This window comes from Stegastes partitus, unplaced genomic scaffold (assembly GCF_000690725.1).
Source record: "Stegastes partitus isolate 25-593 unplaced genomic scaffold, Stegastes_partitus-1.0.2 Scaffold1342, whole genome shotgun sequence".
NCBI lineage: Eukaryota > Metazoa > Chordata > Actinopteri > Pomacentridae > Stegastes > Stegastes partitus.
Window position 1 is genome coordinate 90,477 of NW_007579073.1, and position 10,849 is coordinate 101,325.

The window sequence follows — 10,849 nt, forward strand, 5'->3', positions numbered from 1 at the left end:
ACGTCGGCCCATGACGTAAAGAGAAACTGTCGTAGAGTCGGACACGGTAGCGCCGCTTGAAGTGGGTCAAAACAAATAAAAAGTGCATCTATAAGACATCATCCTCTTTCAAATACCTGCACAGTAACAAGACTCTAGTGTAGAGTTGTGACTAATTATTATCTTCATTTTCAATCAATCGGTCAAATACGTTCCTAACAAGTTGTTTGGCCTCCAGAATGTGAGAAAACAGTGAAAGATGTCACTCAGTGTTTCCTAAAGCCAAAGACGACATCCTCTAATGTCTGGTTTTGTCCACAATCCAAATATGTTCAGTTTACTGTCACAGAGGAGGAAAGAAAAGAGAAAAGATTCACATTTAAGACGCTGGAATCAGAGAATTTTTACTTTTCTTCTTTAAAAAAATGGCTCAAACCTACTAATCAATGAAAACAGGTTGACTATTAGTTTCATCTTTAACATATTTACCCAATTAATCGTTGCAGGTCTGTTTTAGTGTAGTGCGAGCATCAATTAATTCTGCTGCTAAATAAATTCCATCAGTCTCTACAGTGCCGTTGTTTGGCTTAAATATCCGTTTGTGACGCATTGCAGTGCTCTGGTGGGGTTCAAAGTCAGGCCGAGGCTTCAGGCTGTAGCTGCTGGTAATTTCCTAATGCAGGAATCCAACGTTCTTTGTCATTAATCTGAAATTCACTAAAAACAGAGCGATGGGTGACAACGAAAAATCAATGTGTGGAAACCGCCCAGCTGATGAAAAAAACATCTACTACGACTATACGAGATGGAACGAAGGGATTACTGCGAGTGAAATAAATCAATCCCTCCATTTGCGATGACAAATCACCCGTCTGTCCGGCTACCTGTCTGGCCTGGTAATACTCCCGCAGCAGCTGGTCCCTCTGGATGATGGCCTCCGTCCTCTCCTTGCGGGCCACGTCCCTCTCCTCCCGCACCGTCTCGATGTCTTTGCAGGCCTGGCTCAGCTCCTTCTGGGCCTCCGTCTTGTCCTTCACCTCGTGGCAGTACTTCTCCAGCAGCTCGTTCTTCTCGCACACTGCCCGGTCCCGGTCCACCAGCGACGAGGCCAGCTCCTTCACGGGACAGAGGGGATTAGTGTTTCAGTGACAGTGAAATAAATGTCACTTCTGAGAGCATTTATGTTAAATTAGACAAGAACTTTGACATCACAGGAACTTATTTCGTAGCCGTGGCAACAGAACTGACCCCTCTGGGATGAATAAAGTCTTATCTCACTGAGCAAAGGGGTGTCACACACAAAAACATCCTACTAGGTGAAGACTAGACGAGGTGTTTGGTGAGAAATTACTAAACTGGTCTTGTCTGGGTTTTTAGTTTTCGTTTCTCCGTTCTGATTTGTAGGGCAGTTCCCTCTGACCTGAACTGAACTGTGGCCTTTCAACGATGACACGTGATTGCTTTTTGGCCGGCCTAGAGCCTTTGGGTGTTGCCAAAATGAATGACGGCAGCAGCAATAACCAGCTTAACGACAGAGGACGCATTTGGAACAGACATTATGCAATTAGTGCTTCTTCATCGACAGGTTTACTCAGATTACTTTCCAAACGTTCACCTATCTACATCACAGATACGACTCAACACGTCCATGACACGCTTTCTCTCCACTGTTCTTCAATCCTAAAAGGTTCAATCCGTTCATTCACTATGTGGCTGAAGGAGCCTTCGGTTCAGCAGCTACCTGTCTGAGCGCCTCCAGCTCCTCGTTGGCCACCCGTCTTTCCGAAGAAGTGTTCTTGAGCTTCGCCTCTGCCACCTCCAGCCCCGTCTGAAGCCTGTCCACCTCTTTGATCACCTGGTCCCTCTCGCTCATGATCAGGCGGTACTCGCTGATCACGGAGTCTCGCTCCTCCTTGAATTTCTCACAGTCCTTCGCCGCCTTCAGCTGCTGGGTCTTCAGCCGCGTCGTCTCCGACTGCAGCCGGTCCATCTCGCGCTGCAGCTCCTTGTTCTGAGCGGCGGCCTTGGACAGTTCTTGCTGCGTGTTGTCAAACCTGCATCGGGGAACGTAGGAGATTCATCAACGCTTTATACACGTTGCATCTTGTAGATTAAAAACAAAAAGTATCGTAGCCTGTATCCCCACAGACTGACCAAGTCTGCAGTCGGACGATCATAAAGGAAAACTTAAAAGGGAGGCATCTGCTCATCTCCAGAGCTTCATCTGCCTTGGATTAGGCATGTTTTAAGTCCTGGGCAGATTTTAGTTTGGCGCTGAACACAAGTACTCAGTTCGTAGCATAATTTACTGCAACTGCTGTTCATCATTAGTCTTTTTTTTTGTTTTTGCGTTCAGCTCGTGGTGCTTCTGGTTTGTGTGCCTGTGATGTTTCCAGCTTTACCTTCTGATGGAAGAGGAGTACTGCTGCTGGTAGTGGATGGCAGCGTCTCTCTGCTTCAGCAGCATATCCAGCTGCTTCTGCAGCCGGTGGTTCTCCTCCTCCGCCTGGTCCAAGCGGCTCAGGTCTGCGTTGTGATTGGCCGTCTTGTCGTTGTAGTGCTTCCTCAGAGCCTCGTAATCACTTTTCATGGCCTCCAGCTTGTCCACAGCTGTGTCATACAGCTTGTTGAGGACATCAGATGAGCCCTCTCTCATCACCTGGAAATGACATAACACAGACGCATCAGTGAGTAAGAAGGGCGCGATGAGATCGCTCATTTCATTCATCTGTGGTGTGTTCAGACAGCGACAGCGTGGATGTTTCCAAACATCGTTTCAGTGTAAATATATATAAATATGATGATTGATTCCATTACATGTACATCTATTGTTCAGTTTAGCTAAAAATGTCTTGGCACAGAAAAGTCAGTTAATTTCTTAAGTAATTAATTAAAGCGAAGGCTCTTCACTGCATGCTGAGCTCGGAGGCCAGAGCAGGACAGATCCTAGACAGTGGAAGGCCTGACTTTACTTGATGGACAGAAACATGCAGAAAGAGCAGTGCTACGCTGGTGCTATGCTGGTGCTACGCTGGTGCTACGCTGGTGCTACGCTGGTGCTACGCTGGTGCTACGCTGGTGCTGCACGTTCCTACAAAGTTCAACTCTCTCAAACTGGTTTCTCAGCTCTCTGGATGAAAGGAGTTCAATAAATTAAGAGAAAAGTGCTCTTGCTGAACTTTACGATGTATATTACTGTACATGTCTGTGGTGTGACCGCTCTGTCTTCTGTCTCTTCATGCAATCCCAGACTGACTCAGTGATTATAAGACATTGATGGAATCTGAACAGAAGTGCCTAAAACTTCCACACAGTGCTGCACATAGAGACGTACACTAACAGCAGCAGCGCTCCCACTGACGTTTAAACAACCTGCTGGTTTGCCTGTTTGATTTGGTTTGTTTAACCAGTTGTAAAAGCTGAACTGCACTACGCACCAAACAACTAAGACAGCCTTAAAAAGTGGGTGTTGGTCGGCTTCCAGTCATAGTCTGGTGTCACCTGGGACGAGCAGTTCACCACAAATGTGATTCTACCACCAGTTCTGAAGCTGAACTACGATTTATCAGTTAAATGATCGACCGGTACGACTTTTACTTTTTTTTTTTTTTTTAGGGCCAGTACCAATTAATAGCAGTCAGCGGGAACAAACACTGAAGCAAAAATGAAACTCCTGGTGTCTAAACACACGACGGAGCTGAAATAACTGTTTATTTATGGTTTTTCCAAGTTTAATTAAATGATCATCCTGTGGTGTTCATAGGCTGCTGCTGGTGCCTACAGCTGGAGAGAGTCAAGAACTGGTTTAATATCATATCTGATCACCGTTCGACCCCTTCTTCAATGCACTGATCGTTAGGATACCCCAATATCACATTCTAGATGGTTTAATGGTGATTAAGCACAATCTCAGTCAGAAACCTTTGCTGCGTGCCACATGCTCCTCACTTCTCCCCCATATTTCCTGTCTGCCTCTGTTTTCAAGTATGAACCAAACTACGTTTTTACTAAAATGCAACGTGGCGGCCATGGTAACCATGGTAACCCAGGTACACAGGAGGGCAGGACTTTGCCTGACACATTGGAAAGTCCCTCATTTTGGCCGTTTCTCATTTTGCTAACCATTAATCCGTCTGAGTTCCTTGTCCAGGTCTAGAAAATCTGGGATACGTATGAATAATATACACATGCGTTACCAAGTTCTGTAACCGATGTGACCTGTTGATGGCGTTCATTTATACATCTATGCATTCTGGAGGCTGTCTGCCTTCACATACTGTACTGAGGAGGGTTCTGAGGAAAGTTATTACTAAGGTGATTTATTATTGATTATTATCTTTGTAATGTAATAGCATCCTTTTAGTACGTGCAGCCTGTGATTACAGGTTCATCTATTTCATCAACTGAATTTCCCTTCTGGGATAAATAAAGTATTTTTCATTTCATTTTTTTCATTTCATCTACGTACACATCCTGCAAGTCTACGCATTTCCAGAACGTGGTTGGAAGGTTGAAGCATTTGCATCCTTTTTTTCAGCATATTTATTGTTTTTGTTGTTGAAAGTTGTCATTCAGTTAAATGTCGCTTCGTGCTTCCTGCCTTCCTACAGTACGTGGGGAATGCTGATTGGTTGCAGCTACAGCCACTTCCTATTTACAGTTCTGCACTGAAACGTTGTGAATAAATGGATTTCAGTGAGTTAGACAGCAGGTGGGAGTATATTTGAAAATTTTGTCAGTTTTTCATTAAAAATAAAAACTAATAAACAAAATCTCTGAGATGTAACGACGACACATAAACGTTAAATACACTCAGATGTGTGCACTAAGTCCAGCCCGACCTGCAGCCAGCTGACTGAATAAACATTAGCTTGACTTTCTTCCACAGGTTCATGCAGCGGTAATGATATGCGCTGAACCCAATGAACTCTGACTTTGTTAGTCATGAATTAGCACAAACTTAAACCTAAAGGCAAAACTCCAGTGTTTGTTCCAGGCTACTTCAGCAGACCTGCCTCCACATATATATAGACATATATTATAAATCCACACAGACATCCTTCCAGATGCATTTTATTGCATCAGATAGAAGTTCTGGACAGAGCACTAAACGGGGGAAACACTTCACACAAGAGACAGTACACTCTGTCGTATGTGACTGCCATCTAACAGCTATAAAGGTACATTTGGACTGATGTCACTTTACTAATTTGATTTCTGATTTGACTGAACAGTAGTTTATCTAATGTGGATGTGAGCTCTGCAGACAAGCATTACATGGTTATATAAGGTACTGCAAACATTTAATGACACGACCTCCTGACTGCAGCGAGGCCGAATGTATGTCAGACGGAGGAACAGCGGGAGACGCAGGTTAAGTCGTTTTTCTAATTTGAGAGAATGTTTTGATCGATGGAGACATGGGAGGATCAAGCCTGTCTGACCCCATTTGTCTGAACAATGTTGCCTCGGTGATGGTCACCACGACAGGAATAAATTAAATTCTGTCTCAAATGTCAAGATCCATGCGATAGGATCTCAAGGGCATCCACAGATGGAAATGAGTGTCTGAGCAGTGTGTGCCGACAGTGAGCGTCTGTTTGCTTGCAGATCTATTTATAATAAGCGTGAATGGTGGTGAGACGTCCGGTTGTGCAGGTACCTGCTGGTGCAGCATCCTCATATCGGCCACCTCCCTCTGGTCGTCGTCATGCAGCCTCCTCAGCTCCTCGCAGGCCTGCTTCACGTGGTTGTGCTCCCTGACCAGCTGGATGTTGTCCTGTCTCACGGCCTCCAGCTCCTCTTTCAGCTGGGTGTGCTCGCTGGCCAGACGGCTGTGCAGCGTGCTGTGGAGACACCGCAACAGGTACAAACGGGCCGTCACCAGCCGGGCTTCACAGCAGCATCACAACACCGAAAATACGGTGATGACAAGAATATCACAGCACAACAAATGTTCAACTCATGGTTTATCACAGAAGAAGACTGTTTTCAGATTATTTCTTAGTCTGTTAGTTTAAAAAAGGATCTGGGGATGTCTTCAAACTGGCTTATTAAGAATATTTGAGTTTGTATTGCATGAGACTGCTTACATGAATCATTGAAACCGTCTTTCCAATCAACTGTCATCATTTCAGCCCAATAATGCTTCAATTTCTGGAAATTCAAAGCATGATTTCACACTCAGCCGTATCTCTAGATGTGACCGGCTCAAATCCACGCCAACAACTTTGTAAAACAAACTTCACGGTCACGTATGTGTGTTATGATCCTGTGTCCAATATGGTTTTTAATCGTTTCATCTCCTGCCTTACATGCATGTAAATAAGGAAAAATCTGCCTAAATTAAAAACAAACAACAATAAACCCAGGATATTTCAGTCTGGGTTCTGAGGGTGCACTTTGTAGTCTTTAAGGTCATTTGGAATAACTTAATTACACGTTAATATTTTAAGTACTGGCTCAATATCACACCAAGTCTTTTTATTATTCAGTTCTATATTAATATGAACAGAAATAATTCATTAACTGTACAAACATGAGTCACTAATGGCGCCGATAAAATCCTCCATGATGACTGAGTGTTAATGCCTGCCTATGTGTTAAGTGACTTATTGATCTAAGTACAATACAACAGACATGAATGTGTTTTTCCATTGACAGCGCATGGTGCTTAGTGTGAATGGATAAGTGCAGAGGCAGACGGGATAGTAATAAATAAAGACCTTCTCTGATGTGCAAACAGGGCCCAGAAGGAGAGGCTTAAACATGGCAATAATCCTTCATCTGTCTGTTTGCATCGGGGGCCAGATGTTGGTTCCCTACACTTTGGAGACAGTATGGCATCATTAAATCACACAAATGGACCAGCCTTCCCTCCATGTCAACTCGGCACAGCTTATTTCGCCGGACAACAAATGCTCTGTTTGTAGCATTATCCTCGTGGCGCAGATGCCGTGCCACGCAAACAGGGTTCATATACTGATTACAGAGCATGCTTTGGCATGAAGAAGGGCATTACTTATCAAGAAGTAATTCGGCCTCCTCTGCGCTCAACCTTTGGTCTGAAAATATGACTCGGGATTTATGTGACGGAGAAGACAATAAAAACTGCTTTTCTAAAAACAATCACAAAAATTACATTAAAGTCATGAAGAGCTGCGAGGATTTTTTTCATGGCTTAACTCATCAGCTTTTGGATTGGTATAAAGGCTTCATCCCTATTACTCCTGCAAAAATCAAATCTGTTCTATGCAATCTGCTGTGAATATGTCAGACGGGGAACCGAACAGCGTCTAAAACCCTGCAGGCTGAGCATGAATGCATACAGCACAAATGCACCGGCTCTTAAAAAATTTACAGAGTCCCTGTAGTAGGCTTTCCACTTACTGGTAGAAGTCGGCCTTCTTCACAGCCTCCTCGCACCTCTTCAGGGTGGTGCTGTGCTGGTTCTGCAGGGACTGCAGGTCTGCCATTGCCTTCATGCACTGCAGCTTGAGACGCTCGTAGTCATGACCTGCTTTGGCGTTTGGTCTATTTCACAGAGAGAGGAAACAAAAATGCAATGCATCAAAATCTAGTTTGAAGACGCCACACGGGAGAAGCATGAGTGAGATAAACATCATTCAAACTTAGTGCTTAGGAGGGCGCGATGAGAGAGAAGCATCCTTAAAACTGGATGTTTACGGCTTGTTTTACAGAGCGGAGCATATCTTAAGACAAGTCTGCGTCACATAGCGCTCCATGTTTTCTTCTTTTTGTTGTTGCTTTTAAGTGAAGAAGGCAAAATGCATCTATTCACGACGTGCAGGTACACACAGGACCACGGCGCTTTTCTGCAAATGTTTGTTTTGGGAAAACGGGCGGCGAGGTGCACGAGGTGGGAACAGTACCTGCAGTCATCGAAGGTGGTTCCAGGTGAGGAGAGGGCCAGACGTTTGCGTAGGTCGTCCCTCTCGCGCGTCACATGTCTCAGCTGGAACAGAACCGTCTCCATCTTCTCGCTCACCTGGTGGCCCTCCATGTGGGCGGGCGGAGGGGAGGAGGCTTGACCGGGAGTACCTGTGTGAGTCAGCATGTCACTGGTGGCATGTGCCGTTCACAGAGCTCACATGATGGAGGGAGTTAGCTTCATCGATTCCTTTCTAAAGCTCGCTCATGTCACTGAGTCAAGGTGTAGATCTGAGGTGTGCTTTCACATAAAAACACAAAAATCTGGAGCATTTTTACTTAAAATTTGACCAGAAAGACAAAATAAAAACCCAAACACTAGTGTGCCTGTGAGTTTCAATAGTACAGCACTGAACCAATCAGAAGCTATTTGCTGTTAGATGGGAAATCTATAGCTTCCTGTCCAGTACGATACGAGGAACACCTTTAGCACCGTCTCACTAGAAGCCAAAAACCGGTTAAATATTGCCCTTCATCACTCATCTACCTTGCTGTTGTATTCATTAACCTCACGACTTGTGAGTTTATGACACAGATATCAACCTACTGATACAGATTTTCTTTCGCTACCGTGAAACAGTCAAATTCTCTCGCCCTCACAATGACTGAACGGGTCTGTGTGTGTGTGTGTGTGTGTGTGTGTTGGGGGTAGAGAGTTTCTAAATCCTTCTCACATCTGTGTAATCACTTGCATGTGCTCAGAGTCCAAACAGACGGCAACCAGTGACTATTATTTATAAAACTGTGCTTGGCTCCTTTTATTTCTCTCTCTCTCTCCGGGGAAGATCATGCTTTCATTGGCGTTTCTTTACCTTAAATCCGCACACCGCCGCGAGAGCCACACTCACCTAAGCTGCTGAGAGAGCTGCTGCTCTCCGAGTCCGACGGCATGGTGGACAGGACGCTGTAAGTGGACCCTGCGAGGCGAACAAAAACATTAAAGTCAGCTCCGAGTGTACTCGACCATGTCTGCATTATAGTCAGATGATTATCTCCAGCATTGTATGGCACATCAAGGCTGTGCAGCTTGGGTTACATTCAGGAGCCTTCGCTGAAAAAAGGCCAGCTGGAGGAATAATAAGGTGGGACTTTCCCCAACTTGGGATGACGGGCCTGTGGGCTGACAGCAGAGTGTAGCTAATTATCAGTTGGGCAGGGAGCTTGAATACTGACTAGCCAGGGCCCCAAAGAGGCTGCAGCCTTAGAGCTTCTCCTTTTATCTCCTCTGACAACATCACACAGTCCCCCCTGTGAAAGCCCCTTCTTTTATAGCCTACAGTGATTCATAATTAACTGTACAGAAAGGAAGCTGCAGCACAACACGACGCGTTACCATCACGTTATCTGACAAACAAACGCAAAAAGTAATTCTTGGAGAAGTTACTACGACCGGCGCGGCTCGTTTTCATCCTCCGTAATCCACTTATTTGTTTTTCCAATTATGCAATTTAGGCCTCCGCGTTTAGAATCTACGCAAAAAGGGAAAATCTGAAGTCAGAAATAGAGCTGGACCGCCATTACTGCCTTCATCTGGAAACTAAAGCTATTTTCTATTTATAGATTTATCTACTAATTAATTTGGCAAGCCATCATTTGGTCTATAAAAATGTTAAACATCATATTTTACTGTCAACAAACTCTAACGAGGCAGTTCGCGGGGCCTTGCTTGCAAATTTACTCTTATGCTAATTAATCACTTATCAATATAGCTGAGCATCTTTTTTCTATAAATCAAACAGTTTATTAACTGATCAGTTATTGCTGCTACAACATGTCACCACCCAAGGAGACGTCTTCAAACTGCTTCGTCTAATTATCCGTCGACATATATTGATTTTATAAATTACAGAAAACCAAGCAAATGTTTGCCAAACTCACAGCTATGAACAGATTATCAAAACGGCTGTAATTAACGCCGAGTTGATTCAGCAGCACTGCTCAGCCATTTACTCGTCGTCTAATAAGTTCCTCCACACAGAGCGTTTCAGAAAATGGGGATCTTAATGATGCTTGAGGGGTTTAAGAGACTGCACAGGCCTTGATCAAACAGCCAGCAGTGCACATTCACTGAGATCTTACTTGGCTGTGGAATGAGCAGCTTATAGTTCAGTTAAATCAGCAACTTCCATCCCTGATGTAAAGTCTAGTGTAGACTTGGAGCAGGAGCATGACAAACGATCCTATTTACCCACGTCCCAGTACTCTAAATCAATCCCTGGCTGGCTGAGTTCCCACTATTTAAAGGAGACTATGAGTTGAGACTACGAGGAGCCCAGCTAGCACGGCTCACCCCTCTTTTTCCCAGCGAAGGACTAAAAGAAAAAAGAAAAGAGGAAAAAAAAAAAAAAAAAAAGACTGATGTGCCTCAGGAACCGTGGCATCCCATGGATCAAGCTCTCTTTGTTCTCGCTCTAGCTTAAGTTTCCCATGACTCGGAGCAGAGAGTGCCTCAATGGGCAAGGTGCACTGTGTCATAGCTCGCTCACTTCTCTGCTTCATGTAAGTCATATGACCAGGACCTCGCCGTGGTCTGACCTTCACCACTCACTATCTCATTTAGCTTGATCTCTTGGTTACAGTCGCAGCCATTTGATGATCTTTGGACATTTTTTTTTTCTCAAAGTGCTTTACAAGAACCAAAGTGAAGGCGGGAGGGGGGAGAGTTTAGTCTACGGACGAACATCATTTATCTCAGAGCTGGAAACAGGAGCTCCGATACAAAGTGCTGATACCATCTAAAAATCACATCTGGCACTCTGCTCCACTGATAATGAACGGAAAAATACTGGATCTTGTGGCCTTTCCATGAAAGCTGCTGCGTGTTCCTGCTCAGCTGTGACAGATCTACAGTAGGTTAGACATCAGTGTACTGCATGTGGGTGTATGAGGGGGCTGCAGGGTGGCTCAGTGGTTAGCACCG

At 44.6% G+C, this 10,849-nt stretch overlaps 1 protein-coding gene across 1 annotated transcript in view; it reads right to left on the bottom strand.

The window, feature by feature from the left end:
• Positions 1–10,849, bottom strand: part of LOC103369863 (disks large homolog 5-like) — a 35,480-nt gene that overhangs the window by 20,692 nt on the left and 3,939 nt on the right. Inside the window, exons 2-8 of the mRNA XM_008298703.1 lie at positions 8,778–8,846; positions 7,872–8,025; positions 7,369–7,512; positions 5,642–5,825; positions 2,382–2,638; positions 1,721–2,033; positions 864–1,094 (exon numbers count right to left, since the gene is read on the bottom strand). Coding sequence (XP_008296925.1) covers positions 864–1,094; positions 1,721–2,033; positions 2,382–2,638; positions 5,642–5,825; positions 7,369–7,512; positions 7,872–8,025; positions 8,778–8,846 — 1,352 coding nt within the window. The remainder of the gene's footprint in view (positions 1–863; positions 1,095–1,720; positions 2,034–2,381; positions 2,639–5,641; positions 5,826–7,368; positions 7,513–7,871; positions 8,026–8,777; positions 8,847–10,849) is intronic.